Below are 21365 nucleotides of genomic sequence, written 5' to 3'. Positions count from 1 at the left end.
CCCCCCCCCCCCCAAAAAAAAAATCAGCTTGACACCCCTAGTTGGAGCTTGATTATTCTTTACTAGAAGCTCTACTTATTTTTTTCCAAGAGATGACGTAACAACTGAAATCTTATAATTTGTGTTTTTGCTTTTAGAAAGATTAGGCTTCATTGCATAGAGATTACATTTTATTCGATTTGATTCAAACAAAGGATTTAATCTAAAACTGAAAATGAATCAAACCAAATGAAATCTTAAATTACAAAATAAAAATTGATTCCAATTTTTTTTTTTTAAATTCAATTTAGTTTAATTTTAAACGGTTGATTTTTGTTATGATTTTAAATTCCATTTCTAAATTCATCCCTTAATACAACCTAACAACATTTTTATATAATAATGGAAGGGGGATCGTTGCAAGCAACCTACATTGCTCCAGTCCCCAAACTTGTGAGAGCACACACGTGATCATGCGGCCATGCCCAACCCTCCCCAAGAAGATAGAAAAGGAGAAACTGAGGGCTTTCTTTATTTTATTTTATTTTTTTGGGAGAGTTATAGGTATGCTAGCAAGTTACAATGGAATTAGGAATACTAGCGGGATATTAGCCGTAGGATTTATTCATCCTAAATACAACCGTTAGATGGAGGTAACAAATCCAAACTCTCACTCCACCGCTATTACACCCTTTCTCTCCCCCTCTTTCTCTCTCCCTGTCGTTGCAACTATGTTGTGCCACTGTTGCTTGAGATAGAGCAATCCTACCATAACAGCAACAAGCATCCTTAATTCCATATATGCCTAATGAAGGGGTCCTCACCCTTATAATTCACTGAAGGATTATAAGAACAGATAGCATTGGCACCTCCATTAAGGCATTGAACCATGGAGCAACCAACCCTCAAACTGTCCCTCCCCTCAACCTGCTTAGTGTTTACAAATTTTGTTAGCCGCGCACCTGTTGCATGTCCTATTGTCGTTTTGCTGCTCATCAACCCATTTCCCCACAATATGCGCCAGTGAAAGAAAACCTCTCTCGGCTTGCGGCGGCAGTAGCAGCGGCAGTGATATACGTAAGGTCGTCAGTATGAACAACCTCTCCCAATACAATCAGCCTCACGACCCTAACGCCAATCTCGCCTCTAACTATGCCTCTGACAACGTCGTCCACTCAACTGCCGCCCACCGCGAGCGCAAGAGAGATTTTCTTTCACTTCCGGATCGAGCTTTGTTTATTTATTTTATTTTTTTATCAAAATTGAAGTTAATTAAATACATTTAATTATATTATTAGGAGTTCCATGGACGGAGGAAGAACACAGACTTTTCCTATTAGGTCTGCAGAAGGTTGGATTCTTAGAATTTTTATCCCTCTTTTAATTTTCAAACCCTAAATCTTATTTCTTCTTCTTCTCAAATTTCTGGTTTATATAGTTCATGGGATCGAGTAGTGAAGAAGAACAAGTCATCCAGGAGAACACAACTCAGGCAGACTTTCCCCCGCAGCTGGCGATAAACTACAACCTGGGATTTTCGGTACTGACATATCCAATGACGGAAGGGGAAAGGTAGAAGAAAAAGAAGAGGAAAAAATATAGTGGGAGTGATGGTATTGATAGTAGTTTTGTAGGACAATGATTATAAACAGTTGAAATATTTTATTTTTCATCTAATGGTCACTAAACCGCTAGTATACCTAATTTCATTATATCTTGTTAGCATTCTTTTCTTTTTCCCTTTTTGTTTTGTGAAAGAGGGCTTTCTTGAGATATCTGGAAAAGTGAATGACATAATATGAGAAAGGAAAAGTTGAGGGCTACGTTAAGTCGTTAACCCACATTAGAAGGAAAAAGCGTGGGTAGCAAGGAGCGAAGGAGTAGGCTACACACCGACACACGACCTCGAGAAGCCTCAACGGCACAACCTATCTCCACCTCAGCTCCAAGAAAATACCCCTAGAGTCCCTACTTCATAGAGCCCCGAAAGGCTAAAACCCCCGATTTGTCTTCCGATTTATTGCAGAGTAGCCCAGGGTAAACGGCCTTACGCGGAGATGCGATTTACCATCCGAACTGGGGGCTGACCGGCTAACCAGCATTCCCACACACCCCCTAATCCCTGTTTTCGCAGGAGTTTTTCAATTTTCAGGTTTCTTCGATCCCTCAATCTCCTTCTTCTGGGTATCCTCGTCGCGTAATCATCTGCTGCTTCATGCTCGGATTTACGAAACCATGATTGTTTCTAGGATTGGTCGTTCTCTTTCACGGTCGGCGCGTTCCACCTTCAAGCAAGTGAGACCCTTTTTTTTTTAATCCAATCGATTTAATTAATTTGATCAAGTTGGGTTCTTCTCATCCATTGTTGTGAGTCGGAAATTTCCATTTTGCAGGGCGGAATTTTGTGTGGTTGTGCCAGAAGGACTGCCCTTCTGGAAGAAGCGCTTCTGCAATCGTCACATGGAACTGCATCCCTTGGTGCTGACGATGTTAGATTAGGGTTTCTTCGAGGTTATTTGACTTATGTAGGAGCGAACAAGGCGTTCGTTTCGAGGACGCAATTGTCCGATTTGAATTACATCATAGCAAACCCTAGACTCCATCGATTCTTCTCAAGTGAATCCTCGAAAAAGAAAAGTAAGAAAATCATTGTTAATGCTTCTAAAGTCAGCCGTAGCCCTTATGGTTTATGTGACTCTTGAATTCGACTTCCATTCACCGCCTTGTTTTGACATTTCTTCCCTCGTTTTTGGTTTCTCTGTTGTAAATTTACAGATTATGAAAATTACGTTCCAAAGGATAAAAAGGAAATTCCCAAAGGCAACAATCAAAAAACCGAGTCCAAAGGTATGTGATCTCAGGTTTTTATATTACTTGATTTTTATATTTAATATTCAATAATTTTATATAGTTAACTACGTTGCTTCTTTCTTATGTAATTTCTACAATACTGAATTGAAGGAGTGCGATTGGCTCTTCTATTCACGAGATAACAATTTTCTTGTTGAAAGGGATAAGACATGAACTTTGGGATTTGGTTGGAGAAAATGTTGGATGGGGGATCCCTTGTGTGTCTCTTGACAAGAAATTAGTAATAATTAAGTTCTGAACCGACATGAATTTCTGATGGACATTGGATATATCATTAACTCTCCCCTTGCCGCTGTGAAAAGAATTCCAAATTCACTTGTACGGATAGGGAAAAATCACCAAGTTATTATCTTTAGAGCTAGTTTTCATGTTTTTTTATGTTAATGTGAAATTAGATGTTGTATCGGTTAGGAGTCCCCAAATTAATTTGACATCTGCTCTCTCTGATGGCAATGAAGGTTCGTAGGAAGGTAAGGACAGGTGTATATGGTAAGAGAGGAAAAATAACAAAGAATGAACTGCAGTAAGAAGTAAGAAGATGGATGCCATATCATTGATTTTATATTCCATGGCATTGGTGGTGCATAAAGCATGCCATTAATTGTATATTCGAAGTGATGGAAAGGCATTTATTAGAATAAGAAAGCCATTTCTGTAAACACTAATGTTGCCTAGTGTGGCCTAAGTCTACTATTGCGTACGTGGACTTATTGCTAGGAAAATGCATTTGTTAGGGCAATGTAAATCCTTTTCATTTATTTTGTTAAAGGTCATCGGATAAAAAAGGCCATTATCCAGCGCTGGTTCTGCCTATATGGGGTCGTAGGGGGAGTGACTTTGGAGTTGGTCCTAAGCAGCGCTGGGGTTTATCTAATTAGGCTAACATGTTTCAACTGCGTTGGTCCTGGTGTGATAAAACCAAATGCTGGATACAAAACTTGTTAAATGATGGTTGGAGTGGATTAAATTTTGTTTGTTGATGTGAGCACAAACTGTTGGCCGTGAACTTGTTAATGGAGATACTTCAGCTTTATATCTGATTATATTTATTTTTCTGTTTAGTCTAAGTTTTATTTATTTTTTCTTTCATTGTGGATAGACTTTGTAAAGCTCCACAATGTAATTATCTTTATACTTCCCTGTTCTAGAGGATTCAAGTACAGACGATCATGGGAATTTTCAGGAGAATTTCATGAAGCAGTTGCAAAACTATTTGACTCCTTTATTGTTTATGGCTTTATTGCTTTCATCCTTCTCGTTTGGCTCTCGTGACCAGAAGCAGGTCAGTTTCTCTTCTACTCATGAAAATTTTATTAGTTTTCTTTATTATGATTGTAATAATTTATATATTAGGTATCGCTCTTTATCAAGTACTCAACTCTAACGGAACTCAAATAGTTGCTTATTGATGATGATGATGGATTTAAAGATTGATTAAAAAATTTATTTGGTTGATATATAGGTGAATGTGACATTTATTTTGATGAGTTACCTTCTAAGATAATATTTAGGTGTCTAGGAATTGCTTTTTGAATGATGTTAATTTAGTAGGCTGCCAGTACACCTATACTTTCCATAGTTTGTAGGACACAAAAATCTTGTATGCATTCAGTCTCCAGCTTTCTTCTGCACACCCTGATTTGTAGTTCATGTGGCAGTAATTCGTGAGGTAGGTTTTTTTTTTGGGGGGGGGGGCCTGATCATTGCACATCTTTGTTTGATTTTAAACTATTTATGAGTCATGACATGTAATCAAGGATGAAATAAAGGTGCAAGTATCAATGTGGTCCTTACCAATCCATTTGTCTTGCTGATAATGTGACTTTTTTTTTTTTTTTTGTCTATATTTCTTTTTCAAGTGCTGAATTTTATTTGCAATGGAACTGATATAGGTGAAAGTTGTGCTGAAGGATTTTCCAGATTTATGATAGAGTTTCGTTATAATTGATATATATTTTTTAAAGTAATTGAATATAGTGAAATATTTATGATCAATGCTGTTCTTTGTCTGTGTCCTGTATATAAAAATACATGAGGAATTTGTTTTTTTGGGGGGTGGTTGGGGAACATGGGAGCAGCCTATTTAGAGGTTAGTTACTGGGGAACCTTTATGGTTAGTTTCAACTTCATTGTTTTTTAGTTTACTTGAGCTTCTATGATGGCAATTCCTTTCAACTAATGGTAATTATAGTTTGGAATTCTTTTGCTGTGACTGTATGCATCACAGTTTTTTACTGAGGCTTTGTTTATCTCTATGGATCAGCTGAGGCTGAACGTTGAGGGAAGATAGACTAGAATCTTGGAGGTGCTGCTCCAAATGATTTGAAAGCAGTGTTTTTCCTTTGATTGTTAGAAATCTTTGATATAGAGCATGTTGCCATACAGCATGATAAGATGGGTTGTGCGGATACTTGGAAAACTTTGATGGTCGATGTCCAGACATAGAAAGTAGAGAAAAGAGCACATGATGTATAACGTTAATAGAGTCTCACTTGTTGACCCTTGCTTGTGGATTAATGTCTCATCAATTTAGAATGTTAAGTTCACAATGAAAAAAAAAAAAATTAGTTGCAATGATGCAGGTATACACCCATGGAACAATCCATACCCATTTGGGTATCCAGAAGGAGATGAACCGGATCCATATTTGAGTTTTGGTTCTAATAGGATTTTAGTTGTTTACTTTAGTTAGGAATATATTACGTAATCTTTAAGTACTTTAGTTCTAAAGTGGTAGGATACGTAAGAGTAGAGTCAGTTTAGGATTTCTTTCCTTTTGAGTTTGTTTCCTTTTTAGAGTCTAGTAGGAGTTTTGCTTTCTCTTTAAATACTTGCTTGTATCCAATTGAGATCATTGAAGAATGAAATTATGAGTTGAATATTGTGGTGTGTTGATGTAGATAAGTCACTTGGGCTTATTTTATTGCAAATAAGCCTTGGGTTGTGTTATATATGTGTTGGGCCTTTGATCCCATGAGTTTTCTTTTAATTGAGCCACTTTAATGGGCCTAAAATATGGGTAGAATGTAGGAAGACGGGATTTAATTCATTAGTTTAATTAGTTGTTATTTAATTCAATAAAGGCCCATTAGGCTATTGGTTGGTTGTAAAGTCCTATCTGGACTATTAGTTAGTTAGTCATACTCCATGTTGGAGTCATAAAGTCAAGTCCAAGTCCTAGTCCTAGTTGGAATTCCTAGTTGTAGTAGGAGTGTCTAGTCCTATTAGGAAACTAACTCCTAGTTGTAGTAGGAGTGTTTTGTCCTATTGGGAAACTAGCTTCTAGTAGTAGTTTGATTGCTATTCTGCTCTCTATAAATAGAGGAGCCTATGTACTCATAATGATAGATTTGAATGAAAGAAAGTTTGCATTTATGAAAGAAAGTTTGCAACTAAATGCTTAGAGCAGCTGAGATAGCTGTGGATAAGAAGCCCAGGCTGAGATAGACGCTTCCTTTATTCTCTTTCACCCTTCTCAACCCCCCCATCTGTTTTATTCTTCTTCTTTTTTTTTTTTTTAATTTGCTGTAACATTCAAGCGGTATAATTCAGATTTTGATAAAAGTCTGCAGAAATCAGAACCGATCAACCATCCTAGTGGGAATAGAGAAAGATCGATCTCCTTTCTTTCTCTCTTCTGTACTCTGTTCAACCAAGTCTTCAATCGGGGTATTCCAGGCCTCATAAGGGTCCCATGATCCTTACCTAGTCACTGTTGGAAGCATTCAGCTGCTGTTCTTGAAGGTTCTTCTCAGTTTTCTCTCTCCTAGGTTATAAAATCAAGAAAGCTTGTAACTTCACAACCAGCCATCATAATCCTCTCAACTTTGGGGGTTTTTATACCCTCCCTAGGGACTCTTTACGCCCAAGAGTGCAGCTCAATCGGACTTCTACAGACCTGGCCGCACCTCACTCTGCCCAGCCATATTGCTGATGTTTCTTTCTCCTATCGGGTTGGGTTTTGGGCTGGTTTTGCTCCTGTATGGGCATTGTATCCTTTGGGGTTTATTTGATGGTCTTTTTTCTTTGTTTCCTTGTCTTATTTGTATTGTTTGGGGTTATAAACTGTTGGAGTAGTTTCTTATAATCTACTCCTGCATTATGTGTGCTTGTGAGCTGTATGTGCACGATTCTCTTCTGCACCCCTCCCTTTCTTTGTGCGATTCCTCTCTCTCCCCTAAACTGTGAGACCCATCTCCGGGATTTCTTCCCTTCTCCGACCAGCCCTCAATCATGCAATCTTGAGAGTATTTATGTACCCGTGTTGGCCTAACCTTAGAATCATCACTTTCTCTTTCTGTGTAGTTATCATTGCCATCGGTCACCTCTGCCCCCATAATGACTATCCTGTTGAAATGGCGCTGCAAAGCTTAAGGTAGGATGGCCAAAGCATTTAAAATAACTTGTATTTTCAATTTACCCTCCGCTATATTTTTCTCTCCATCTATTTGTTGTGTCTTAAAAGTTTTGTCATCAATGTAAGGTGTAAAGTTGTAATAATTTATTGCCCAGTTTGTAAGGTGGACTAACATTATGGGACATTTTTAAATGGGAAGGACTATCTTTGTGGGATGGAGGTACTAGTTGAAGAAACTTAGTGTTTTGATCCAAAAGAAAATGAGGGAGTGTGTTGCCTTCTGTGGTTTTTTTCAGATTTCTTATATGGCAAGAAACACCATTGGTTCTCATGTTCATGGGCCAGTGGGTCTGATTGCATTAACATCTTCCCTTTTTTTTGGTTATTCTTTCTTAACATTGATTCTCATGTTTGAAAAATTATAATCCTGTTGACATTATTTTGAAGCTTCTGTCTAGATTCTAGAAATTATTACGTTTACTTTATTAAATCCCTGGTAGTTGTTACTACAAATACGGTACGGGGGCAATGTAAGAGTGCAATTTAAAGGGTTTGAGTGTCTGGTCATTGTCACGGACCCTGAGATACTGAACTGCAGCATCCAATCAGCAAGAAGAAGCATCCCACAAAGGTGAAGAGAAGGAGCTCATAGCTCTTCTGTTATTTCTATAAATCTGCAACTAATATATACTTACAAACTCCATTGATTCTTTTAGAAGCCTCTTCAACCCTAATCTAGCTGAAGAAAACTAAAATATCCCAACTTATAGACTTAGGACATGGACATTCTTGTCCATTACAACCAAACATTGAAAGACTAGATAAAAGACTGAAATAAAGCCTTAATTACGTTATTATCAAGGTATAAGTAGTATGCGTAAATAGTAGAAGTCCTTAGATGGTACACTGTGTACCATGTGCAAATGCTTAGACACTTAAATTTAGAGTTGAATTGTGGGTGAAGGAGATGTGTTTGCTTTGTTTATGAGCTATTTTCTTTTCCTTCATTGGAATTGTTCCCAGTTTCATATTTGGCTCATAAAGTTTCAATTCTGATCTAATATGATGCATTTTGAAATTTTATTTTGCAGATCAGTTTTCAGGAGTTCAAGAACAAGCTTCTAGAACCTGGTCTCGTGGATCGCATTGTTGTCTCCAATAAATCAGTTGCAAAAGTGTATGTCAGGAGCTCCCCACGTATTTCCAATCAAACCAATGATGATGTTATCCAAGGACATATGGATGGTACCCCCAGTAGAGGCAATGTGACCCAGTACAAATATTATTTCAATATTGGAAGTGTTGAATCCTTTGAGGAGAAGTTGGAGGAAGCCCAAGAAGCGTTGGGGATAGACCCTCATGATTTCGTTCCTGTAACTTATGTCTCTGAAATGGTTTGGTATCAAGAGTTGATGAGATTTGCACCAACAGTTTTGCTTTTAGGATCTCTGTTGTACATGGGGCGAAGAATGCAGGGTGGATTTGGTGTTGGGGGCAGTGGTGGAAAAGGCCGTGGAATATTTAATATTGGAAAAGCTCATGTCACTAAATTGGATAAAAACTCCAAGAATAAGGTGAGCTATGCTTTTCAGTTTCCTTAGTTGTGGATTCTCTCTATCTAAATGATCTGTTCAAGAGTGTTTTCTTAAATTATTTCTTTTTTACATTTATTATAAAGTCATTGCTGGTTTCCATTTGCTATAATATCTGTAATCACTTCCAGTTCCTGTTCTTCTTGGTCCTCATTTCTAGAGATATAAGATTGGGTCATGACAAGTTATTTCATTCAGACTTCATCTATGTAGCATAATTTCTTAAAGAACATCGTTTCTATTTGATCTTATTAATTAATTAATATTTTTTTTGGGGGGGGGTGGGTTTAGGTATATTTCAAGGACGTCGCTGGTTGTGATGAAGCGAAGCAAGAAATCATGGAGTTTGTGCACTTTCTCAAAAATCCAAAGAAATATGAGGAGCTAGGAGCAAAAATTCCAAAAGGTGCCCTTCTTGTAGGCCCTCCTGGCACAGGAAAGACACTTCTTGCAAAGGCAACTGCAGGTGAATCCGGTGTCCCATTCTTGTCTATATCAGGTTCAGATTTTATGGAGATGTTTGTTGGAGTTGGACCATCTAGGGTTAGGAGCTTATTTGCAGAAGCCAGACAATGTGCTCCCAGTATAATTTTTATTGATGAAATCGACGCAATTGGTCGAGCAAGGGGTAGAGGAGGCTTAACAGGTGCCAATGATGAGCGTGAAAGTACACTCAATCAATTGCTTGTGGAAATGGATGGATTTGGAACCACTTCTGGAGTAGTTGTGCTTGCTGGAACTAATAGACCTGACATTCTAGACAAAGCTCTCTTGAGGCCTGGTCGTTTTGATCGTCAAATAGCCATTGATAAACCTGACATCAAAGGCCGTGATCAGATATTCCAGATCTATCTGAAAAAGCTCAAACTTGATCAGGAACCGTCATATTACTCTCAGAGACTTGCAGCCCTCACCCCTGGATTTGCAGGAGCTGACATTGCTAATGTTTGTAATGAAGCTGCTTTAATAGCTGCAAGAAGCGAGGGAACACTGATCAGAATGGAGCATTTTGAGGCAGCTATAGATAGGATAATAGGTGGTTTAGAGAAGAAAAACAGGGTGAGATTTCTACTTTGTGCATATGCTTTTGCTTCTTTTCTTGCTACGTGATATGGTACTTTGGTAGTTTCTCCATTCTTTGGTTAGAGTCATAAGTGCTGCTTTTATCGTAATAAGCATGCATAACAGCTTAGTTGTCATGGTCCCTAGGTGACTAAGGGAATGGCCTGCTGCCATGGTGTGTCTAGGCAATGCTCAGGTGTGGCCTAGCACCGAGGTGAGGGTTATATTTTATATTTTATAGGTGGGACCTTCGAAGGTATTAAAGTTCTTGATGGAATTCTTGATTCAAGTATGGTGTTAAAATAAGAGAACCAGTAAGTGCAAGAATTAAAAGTCTAAAAAATTATTTTTATCAATCACAAGTAACTTAGTACAGGAAAGGAGAAAACGGTGCTAGTCACACAAGGCCGGGTTTCTCCTCCTCTCCTTTCCTGTAGCTGGATTTTTTTTGGGGGGGGGGTGTGTGGAGTTTGGTTGTTAAAGATTCATGTAACAACCGTTTGTTACATGAGTTGTTGAGTCGTTTTTGTCCTTTTGTTTTATTCACATGACTTTTTGGGATTTTATTGTTAGTTATTTAAGATTTCTTGTATGCTTCCTTTTTAATTTCTGCTCGAGGGGTAAGAATGGTATTTTAAAACCCACTGATGCAATTGCACTTGCATTAGACAATTAATTCCGTATGAAGGTCTATATCCAAGCTTGGGAGGCCCATAAGGTGCTAGTGGCAGGCCCCAATGAGATGAAATTGACCTTTGGGTTATTATAGGTTTGACCTTTTGTTTTATTTATTTATTTATTTATTTATTTGTTTCATTGTAATGTGCCTAATTTATTAGCCTATAAAGTGGGAATGAAGTTATTACATGGGATTTCTATCAAAAAAAGAAGTTAGACCGTGGAATTTCTACGAAAAAAAGAATTTAGTACACTGGATTAGTAGTTAAGTATTTTTGAATTAGATTAGAATACTTAATAGCTAGATAGAGTTCCGTTTTGAGTTTATTTTATTGAGTGTATGAGCGTGATTAGGAGTCCTTTTATGAGTCAAATTAGGTATTTTCGGTCTTTTATTTATGTAGTACACCCCTATCAGTAAGAGATGATTTGAGTAAAGAATGAGTTTTTTATGAGTTTTGGTGCTGTTGAGCAATGCATACGGAATTGGTATCCCTTGATTTCTTCTTTCTTTTTTCTTCTTCCCAAGCAAATCGATCTAATCGCTTTTCCGTCCCTTTCCGTTGATCGAATTTCTTCCCTTAATGACGTAGTTGCTTCAGTTATCTCAGATCTGATTGCATATTTGATCATTGGGCCTGCTTGCATTTGGAGATCCATAATCTTGATTTTTCAAATTGCATCAATTCGTATCAGAGCCAAACCTGGCCTTGGATACCTAGGTTTTCACAACCAGAGTTCCTTTGCCCAACAGAAAAACTGCTGTTTAATTCTTAGATGAGGGGCAAAGTTAAAATTTTATCTCGCGATCTGTGGTGGAAATGTTATAAAAAACCAATAAATCATTATTGACTCTGTGGATGATGCCTTTGTGGAGTTCTCAATTTCCCAATACTGTGATGGTGCTTATTGTGAAGTGTTTGATTCTTATAAGGCATTATTAAAGTTGGTTGAAAGTGGCTGGAAGGGCATTGTTGATCCCAACAGAAAGTTACAGACTTCTCACATGAGCTAGAGGTAACAATTAATTGGGTTTTGCGTTTCGGGTTTTCCGCTCGCTATTTGAAATTTGACACCCCTAGTTTCTATTCATGGTGTTTAGAAGGTGGGATTTTTCATTATTCGGTTTTTTCAGGATCCTATTATCAAAATAATACCTTGGGAGTCGCTTTTCAAGGAGATCTTTTGCTGCTGTGATTTGCTTTCCTCTAACTGGTGTTCTTTGTTATTAGATATGCGGGCCAGTCTTTTTTGGGGAATCCTTTGGTTCTTTGTTGTCGAAACAATCTGCTGTGATTTCTTCTGCTAATGTCTTTTATGGCATATAGCATTCTTAATCAGCTTTTGATCAGTTATGATCTAATTGAAACTGAGACTTCTAAGCAATAACACCTTATTTGACATTTTTGCTAAATCTATTATAATATTTGTATTCCCCTGGATTTTCATTTTTCCTCCAAAGATTCGGGAAGTCTTGCTGAAACTTATCCATGATGGGGAAAGGCTTGCAGTAAACTTGAATCTTCCCTCATTGCCTCTGAAGCAAGTTAATTTATTCCCGTTTCCTCAAAGCATTCTGTCCTCTGGCTAAGCAGGTAATAAGCAAGTTGGAACGCCATACAGTTGCATACCATGAATCAGGCCATGCTGTTGCTGGGTGGTTCTTGGAACACGCGGAGCCCTTGCTTAAAGTTACAATAGTTCCACGTGGTACTGCAGCACTTGGTTTTGCTCAATATGTTCCAAATGAAAACCTTCTGATGACCAAAGAGCAGCTTTTTGATATGACATGCATGACCCTTGGGGGGCGAGCATCGGAACAGGTATTTTTCTCCTCCTCAAATATTTTTGAACATGTACAGGCAAGCCTGTGGCACAATGGTTAAGTTGCACTATTATAACATGTTCACAGGTTTATAAACTTGGAAACAGCCTCTCCTGCAAATCAGGGGGGAAGGCTGCATACATTTGCCCCTCCTAGACCTTACTGTAGCAGGAGCCTCATGCACTGGGTTGCTCTTTTTACCTGGGAAAATGTCTACAATCTGAGAAGAAACTTTAAGTTTGCCTCAAAACTATAGAAAGACTCCTTTCATGTGACTTGCTTGGGCCATTCGACTCTGATAGTGAAGGTGTTTACAATCTGAAAATATGTTAAATCAAAGGGAAGAAACTTAAAGTTTGCCTTCCAAAACTACAGAAAGACTTCTTTCATTGTGAGTTGCTTGGTGCATTCCACTCTGATAGTGATTGATCCTCTTTTGCAGGTATTGCTGGGAAAGATCTCGACAGGAGCCCAGAATGATTTGGAGAAGGTGACTAAGATGACTTATGCTCAGGTGGCTGTCTATGGTTTTAGTGACAAGGTAGGTCTTCTCTCTTTCCCTCAGAGAGATGATGCATTTGAGATGACCAAGCCATATAGCAGCAAGACAGGGGCAATCATTGACAATGAGGTGAGGGAGTGGGTAGCCAAGGCCTATGAACGCACTGTGCAACTGATAGAGGAGCACAAAGAACAAGTTGCACAGATTGCTGAGCTGTTGCTTGAGAAAGAGGTCTTGCACCAAGAAGATTTGCTTAGAGTATTAGGGGAGCGTCCATTCAAGTCGGCTGAGCCGTCAAATTATGATAGGTTCAAGCAAGGATTCCGGGATGAAGATGAGAAGAGCACAGATACCAGAGAGTCGGGGACGGTGGAGGATGATGGGTCACCATCTCTTGGACCTGTTGTCGTCCCCACATAGTAAGTAATTGGATAAATTTTTTGGTTGTATATGGAAAGGACCTTTTTTTTTATGTAATCCATCCCCTTTAGATAAACTAACTGTACAAATAACACATTTCCTATAGAGTTAAAATTGGCATTTCTGGAGTTGTTTCCTTAAAAGCTACTGATTGGCAAGTGACATTATATCAGGGGTTTGAAATGCTATATAAACAGCTAGTTTAAATGAAAGTTTAAAATGTAAAAATAAAAATTGATACTGAACCAAATTTTTCCAAGTGAAATATTTTCACAGAAATGGAAATTTGAGGTGGTTATTTTATCATTATTTATACTTTTTTTTTTATACATTAGGCACCTTGGATATAGAGTTTCTAAACTTACGGTGTAATGTGCCCTAATTTATAATATAATTTTAAAACAAGCTCTTGACAGAAAAAGAAAAATGGGGCGGAGGGAGGAATGAAGAGATGATATGGGTTGACTGCTTTCTCATTTGATGGAGATTTTATATGGATTAAATGGCATTTACTGAAAAAAAAATATATGAAAGATAAGATAATAAATGGATTTCATGTATGAACTCATTTTTCTCCTGTGTGCTTCATAGACGTGGAAAATTTATTCAGACTTGCATCACACCATGAGTCATTAGGACTGATCAAACGGATAAAAGTGTTTAGGAATGCTCTCTGGTCATCTCTCATCTTCTATTTCCAGATGATTGCTTTCTCTTTTGTAATGTAGATGTGGAAGACATCGTCTGTTCTACCCAAAAGAAAAGGGAGACTTCTTCTTTGGGGCAAGAAATTTGCTTTGGAAAAAGCAGCACAGTATTGTTCTAACTATAGTTAACTGTTCTTTATCCCGACCAACTTATACATGGCTTCTTACCAGTTACCTAATTAATTCTAAAGTTGGAAAGCTGGTAGATTTCCTCTCTTGATCTCTGTTTAATCCAAATTCTCAACCCCTTCCTCTCACTTGGAAAGGTATATTTAAGATCCTAGATGTGCTAAAAGTTAATTTTTTTTTTTGGTGCCAATTGGAAAAGGGTACGTGTCAAAATTTAGAGTTGGATGTGGAGCTTCCCTGCCCCACCAAAGTACCAAATGTTTCTCCAGAAATGTCCAAACAAGGGCTTTGTGACTAGGGATAAACTAGGGCAATGGATCAATTAAGTGAGGCTTGATAGGCTTTGTGCGCTTTGTGGAAATGCAGCTGAAACCCTTGATCCTATCCTCATCTTTTGCTCGATAGTTAGTCATTTGGGCATCATCATCACAAACAGGGCTGCATCTATCGAAAAGCCATAAGCATTAGCATCCATTTGTGACCTATTTTTGTCATCTATTTTTCTCTAAGTGTTGAGAGAAAAATGTTCATAGGGGAGGCCAGGAATGACTTCATCTTTAGAAGCATTGTTGCTAAACCATGTATGATTTACACAAGGTGGATAAAGTCTGCAAGGGAATCATCTTGTTTAGGAAATTCTTTTTCCTGAAAGACTGGGTAAACATTACACACAGTCATCCCAAATATGGTGGCAACAGGTTCGAACAAATTAGAAATATTTAAGTGTAGCTCTAATACACGATCAATTGTGAGAAAGTCAATTGAGATGGCATGAATATGAGCAATGGAGGTTATTGAACGATGTAGTACAGATGGATGATTCGATTCAGATTGAATGATCTAAAAGAGTTATGAGGCCTAAAAAGCATCTAGAAGAAGTAGCGAGGAAAGATATACAATCATAAATGCTTTATTGTCATGTTATTCAAGTCCAAATGGTCAATTTATTCGAAGAAGAAAATGTAATTAATTTTCTATTATTAGTAGTCAGTCTATGCAAGGCAAACGAATAAATTTTAAATACTTTCACAAAAATGATTTTTTTTTTTTAAATACACCTATATAAAATATGTTGTGAAGGACTATGAGTATGAGATATCTACAAGAGTGCTGATAGATTCATTACAAAATATTATTTTTCTCATAAACATCATAAATTTTATTGTTGTATACTTGTTCTAATAATTGAAGAATTTAAAAGGTAAATCATTTTAAACCCAAATAAAATATACTAATTTCATTTTCTATCTAGGAATCACACTCTAGCTCTGTTGCACATTAGAACAATGAATATACATTTTTATATTTTCTAATCAGTTCTTAACATTGATCATATTTATGTTAAATCATTAAAGTATTTCAACTAGTACTCATTGTTGGTCTTCTAGAAATTAAAACTGATCCATAGATGCAATCTTTATCAATATATTTTAATTAATTGGAGATGATTTAACAAACATCACATAAAGCACTTATGAAGGCCACATTTTATTAATGAATTAAAATTTGTAAAAAAAAAAAAAAAAAAAAAGAAAGGCCTCAATTGTTGATAGAGATCTCTCCTTACCAAAGTATCATCATTTTTTTTTCTCCCTTTTATCTTAAAAGGTTATCTCTTGTTTCATACTTAATGTTGAATAATATTGGACTCTATATCCCAAATTTTTTGGAATCACAGATCGACTCATGTCAAGTGATTGTGTCATTTGCACTCTATGTGAGAAAATCAGAGTTCAAGGTTTTGGATGGGGTAGGTCTCAGGCTCCCTCAATTGAGTTGTGATTCATGAGGTCTAATAATCTTTTGCTAGCCCTTTGATCTTCAGACTTCAGTTTTTCTAATCTATGAATCTATGATGCTTTACTATTAGTTTAAAAAACTAAAATAATAATAATAATAATTTAATAACTGATATGATATTTCTAGTTGCATTTAATCCATCATCTGGTCAATTTCATTCTCAAGCTAAAAAATCTCACTAGGACAAGACATCAGTCTCCAAACCAAACACCAACCACCCTCCTAAAGTAAGAAGGATTAACACCATCAGAAGAATTCTTATTCCCAAATGTTTCTTCTGTTTGCATGTAAAGGGGAGGATAAGGAAGTGAAATCAGTTTTAAAAAGAAAATAAAACCTTTCTGATCATGATTAAACTGGCCTGCCAGTGCATGAAAGATCACAACTTTTCAATACACCTCTTTTGTTAACACAAATGCACCTCCTCAAAATAGCTATTATTATTTGAATTGCTTATTTTAAGATTTCTTGACCTTTTGAGTGGGTCCCACCCTGAATCTTATCTCTCATTGGCCTCTTGCCATCCTTTTTCACTTCCCGTCTCACTACTCTTCATTCCTAGAACCCTTGCCGTCAACTATGCAAGGCCCACCCATGATGTCTCTCTCTCCTTGCTTTGGTGAGGGTTGATGATGTGTGAACAAACACCCTATTGAGAAATCCTCCGCATGAGAAGTACATGTTTGAGGATTGGAAGGCTGGAAGAGAAAGAGGGACGTAAGGGGTGATGAATGAAACCAAATGAGGGGGCCAATGCAATTGGAAAACTGTTCTCCTGAAGTACTGGTCTGTTTTGATTTTGTTTCCAAAAATGTGTTTTTTCGTTTTTTTGTGCTCAAAAATGAGAAAACACCCCAAAAATTTGTTTGATTTTTCTATTTTGTTTCACTTGTTTTTCGAAATAGAAATAGAAATTTATACCTATTTCTGTGTCTAGAAATAGAAATGTAGATTATTTTTGTTTCTAAAAACAAGTGGGAGGGACAAAAATTGTGAAATTCTTGATATTTCACTCGACCTACCCTAACCCCAATCCATTGTTGAAACTTCTTGCTATCCAAAAGTGGCGACTCTAACCTGCTTGTGTGAAGCTCACAGTTTTAGACTGCCTTCATCCTTCAAAAGCTCATTTCCACGAAGCATACCCACAATTCTAACATCGTGCCTTCACTAATGAGTTGCATACCTACAATGTTGTGCCTTCACTTGTGTCTTGAACCCGACTATACTGTCGAAAATGTTTTGGAAAACAGAAAAATCAAACACCTTTTTACAATTCCAAAAATCTATTCTTAGCACAAAAAAAAAAAAAAAAAAAAAAAGGTTTTTAGACATAGAAACAGTATAAACAAAATCTAACGACCCCTAAGTTATGGGGGTCTTTGATACGTGATTTCTGCTTTTATTGAGTTCTATGAAAATAAATTAAGTTAAAATTAGGGGGAACCTGATATGACAAATAAACATTAGGGGAGAAAGTAAAATTAGTCCTCCAACAAATTAGTTCTGTTTGAAAGGTTTTACAAATTCAAGAAGACAAATATATTTTTTTCCCTAATCATCTAGGGCAAAAAGAGAATTTCCTTATCCATAGTAATTTGATGATATGATAAGACTTGTAAAATGGTGGGTCTCATCATTAACTCTCCCCTTGTATTAGTGGGTTTGAAATACATTTTTCCTTACTGTCATTCCTAAGTCAAATTTTGTTAAAGAGATTCTTTTTTCACCATGAGTGGAGGGAAACATGATTTGGAAAAGAAACTAGGGGTAGTAAAATCTCCATATTAAACAAAAAAGAGTATGAATGCGAGTCTGATCTACCTGGTGAGTCTTACACTTGAACTACTATGATATGTGTACATACAAGGATTCTCCATCCATTCAATGACAAGAGCATCATGGGTTTTCTTCAATGTCTATGTGCAATTTGCATTAATGACAGTGGAAGATGTTAAATTATATAATAAGGGGTTTTAATGGGGAGAGAGAGAGAGAGAGAGAGATGTGCATGTGTGTGGATCCCAGGGTGGTCTGTAAAGGAATTTGCATGATGGCATGGTTTGTGAGAGGCATGTAAAGGAAGTTGTGCGATTCCTTTTCCATTCATGCAATTTGCAAAAACACCACTCGTGCTTTTCTTTTTTAGTAACAAAAAACACCTCTTGTGCTTCTATCTAGCATTATTTAAGTTGGAAAAACATCCCTTTCCTCCCCTAAATAAATAAATAAATAAATAAAACATACGGTTACGTTATAATTGCAATTTGGAGCCGCCTCCCCCACCAAAAAAAAAAAAAAAAAAAATGACATACATTAGAATATATAATAAGGGTAAAATATTTGCACACTGCCAGCTAAAACTCGAAAACCTATTTACCCCCACAAAATGTCTTATATACCCCCTGTTCTAGTGTTTCCTCATTATATCCCCTCCAATTAATGTCTCAAGTTGCACTCGGGCAGCAAAGGAAACCCTTCCCCACATACTAATTTAGCTTCGAATCATTGCTATTTGACTCAAACATGTTCTAAAAAAGTCGAGGTATTTCGAATTGTTTGTTGACACCGACAAAGTTAGGAAAAACCTTTGAAATGATTTCAATTTTAAAATAAATAATATTAAAAAAAAAAAATTCCTTCTCTTAGTTCAAAGAGAGTGATGGTTTTTTTTTTTTTTTTTTTCCAAAATAAAATAATTGTAAAACATAGAGAGATTTTTCCCAAACAAGGACTACACCATGAGAAGGGAGGAAGCTAGGAAGGTGCAGACTGTAGAGTAGATGTGAAAGGGAGTGTTACAGTTGCAAAGCGGCATGATTTTATGGTTGAAAGCATCCATCATGATCCATCCGATGTGCAAAGGGGATCGAGCAACAGCTTTCATTCTTTCAAGTTGGGGAAGAAAGATTGAAACGAATTTGGTTTCTCCTAAGTCAAATCAGAATCCCAACTACCCTTAAATTAAGAGTGAGACACCAAGTAAAGCAACCCACCTAGAAACAAAATAATTTGTTAATTAAAAACTATAACTCAGTCAAAGTCCGACCAAGTAAGTTGGTGCCTTATAGTTGCATATAATTAAAGGGAAAAGGATCCTCATGATATCAGAGTGGACATTTTTTTCACGCCTTCTCACATAATGAGTCATGTGGTTTCTATTCTCTCTCTCTCTCTCTTATACGGTACTGAACGAATCTGTCTCCCACTCTCATTGGTGTGGTTTCCACTTAAACTAATATATAATTGAGGGAAAGAAGAACCCCATGACATCGGAGTGGATATTCCTTTCTCATGCTTTCTCACATAATGAATTGTGGGTTCTATAGTATCTCTCTCTTCTCCAACCAAACCTCGAAATAATTGAGGAGAGAGATTTTCAATTCAAAGTGGATCTTTTCTCAGTTCCTTAGCCGCTTTATTATTGGCCTCTTGGGGTTTCAGAATTGGAAAGGGTGGCCACAAACAGAGTGTGCAGCTTATCACTTGCTAGCAGATTCATGCTAATCTAAAAATCAAAAGTAATGTATATGCCCCATTATAGGTGGGCATATCAAGTCTCCTCACGTGGTAGCTCAGCTTTTTGTTCACTTGCTATCATATAGTGTGTCCACTTATTTCACTTTCTCCCCCTATATTTGCATTAGAAAAATGGATCAAGAAAAGAGAATTAGAAAACTTATTATTAGTAGGCATTACCTATAATTGATTTTTTTTTTTTCCCCTTTTCTTGTCTTCCAAACATAGATAATAAGTTTAGGGTTAAATACATTTAGGGTACATTATATTTGGTGTACCTCATGTTTGATAAATTAGGTTTAAAGTACCTCCCACATGTAATTTACATGTAATATTATTATTATAGAGAGGAATCCCCACTCGCCTATGTGGAAATAAATGATTTTGTCAATAAAGAGACCCACATTATCAAGGAGGATATGAAAATGTCAGTATGAGTCCCACATGGTCAAGATATGGGAGAACGTTGGGAAATATTTTCATATTTTTAGTATGTGTATCCTTTCCCCTTATTATATTATTAGGAAAAAAAAATATTTGAGCTGTCTACTTTGATAAGTTTGTTGAAATGACTTTTCTTGATTGCTTCATGTAGAAATCCATGTCGTAGATAAAATTTAGGCAGAATTAACATGTTTAAATTTTAAAACATAATTCAATGAAGAATCCATGATCTCGTATATTGGCATGTATTCCATTTATGTTCATGCATACTTGCAATATTCCTGCCATTACTATGGACTTCCCCGAAGTCTTAAATTTTCAAAGCTCTATATCATTTCGACTGAAATTTTACATATGAATAATAAACCATGGGGTCTACCTGTCCATTAAATTGGGCTCCATTTGATTTTTCAAGTGGTAGATATTTTATCAATAAAAAAAGAAAAAAAATATTTGGTTTTGTAAAGATTTAATAGCTTTTAGGTTAGGATTTTTCTTTTATATAAATTTTTGAAAATTTAATTTTCCAAAAATTGAAGGTTGCTGGGCTGAATCATTCATTTCACTAGAAACCCAAAACTGAATCAAAAATTTCAGATTCTTTAGGATATTATGAACTGATTTGTCATTGAATTATTTGTAAATTTATTAGTTATGATCACACCTCCCCAAATCAAAATAATAATTCTACAGGTTGCAGTTAAGGGATTTTCTTTTTAACACCCCTCAAGGTGTCAAATAATTTAAAATCTTAATTTTTTTTTTTACGTTTTTAATATGATACAATTTTTTTTTCCAATGAAGATGATAATGTCACTTCATATGTGTACTTGAAAAATATACAACCTCACCTTTTGATAATGACAATGAAATACACATTTTTGTTCAATGAGAGTAATAATGTCATTTAACATGTGTACTTGAAAAGTGTACAGCAACACCTTTTGAGCCATTTAGGCATTTTTGAAAACCCTTTTATGTATTGGCCCCAATCGAAGCCAGATCAGGTTGTATTAACTAGTTATTAGCAATTCATTATCGGTTTGTTATCAGTTTAATACATATTTCAGCTTTTTTTATACATATGATAATTAAAAGAGGAAAACCATGTGAATTCGTTTATGCACCTCTCACAAACAATCAGATCTCACTCTCTCTCCTTCATTAATACCTCTTATTTGACGGTATAAAATCCTCCCCTCTCATTCACCTAGATGTACACAGGCATAAGAAGAAACCTCACCCTTATGAAGAACAGTTTTTTTTTTTTCATGTAACTATAAGGCTGCATATGGTAGTCATTCAGTTTCATCAACGACATTTCGTGACAAAAACATAATTTTTAGTTTCTGTGTCAAAATATCGTTTAAAAAAAAATGGTGTTTGATGAACCTATTTCAAGAACAATTACCCTAATTGTTCTTTTTTTTTTTTTTTTTTCAAATAAAAATGAACGACAGACAAGGTATTGTTGTTCCAT

General features: G+C 36.4%; 1 protein-coding gene across 1 annotated transcript; it reads left to right on the top strand.

Annotated features, from left to right (window-relative positions):
- Nucleotides 1-1876: 1876 nt before the first annotated feature.
- Nucleotides 1877-13429, top strand: LOC122057833 (ATP-dependent zinc metalloprotease FTSH 8, mitochondrial-like). Its single transcript, XM_042620141.1, has 8 exons — nucleotides 1877-2274; nucleotides 2373-2616; nucleotides 2755-2826; nucleotides 3999-4132; nucleotides 8299-8781; nucleotides 9091-9858; nucleotides 12135-12362; nucleotides 12807-13429. Exons 1-8 carry the CDS (start codon nucleotides 2215-2217, stop codon nucleotides 13284-13286), a joined length of 2469 nt encoding a protein of 822 aa, XP_042476075.1. The 5' UTR covers nucleotides 1877-2214; the 3' UTR covers nucleotides 13287-13429.
- Nucleotides 13430-21365: the final 7936 nt, after the last annotated feature.

This window comes from Macadamia integrifolia, chromosome 12 (assembly GCF_013358625.1).
Source record: "Macadamia integrifolia cultivar HAES 741 chromosome 12, SCU_Mint_v3, whole genome shotgun sequence".
In the NCBI taxonomy this organism is placed as follows: Eukaryota; Viridiplantae; Streptophyta; class Magnoliopsida; order Proteales; family Proteaceae; genus Macadamia; species Macadamia integrifolia.
This window is presented reverse-complemented; position numbering and strand designations above follow the sequence as displayed.

Excerpts from the sequence above, each read along its gene's own strand:
- LOC122057833 (XM_042620141.1), top strand. The coding sequence starts at position 2,215 with ATGATTGTTTCTAGGATTGGTCGTTCTCTTTCACGGTCGGCGCGTTCC. Across the intron at positions 2,617-2,754 it reads TGAATCCTCGAAAAAGAAAA|ATTATGAAAATTACGTTCCA; the intron begins GTAAGAAAATCA and ends GTAAATTTACAG. Across the intron at positions 12,363-12,806 it reads GGGGGCGAGCATCGGAACAG|GTATTGCTGGGAAAGATCTC; the intron begins GTATTTTTCTCC and ends CCTCTTTTGCAG.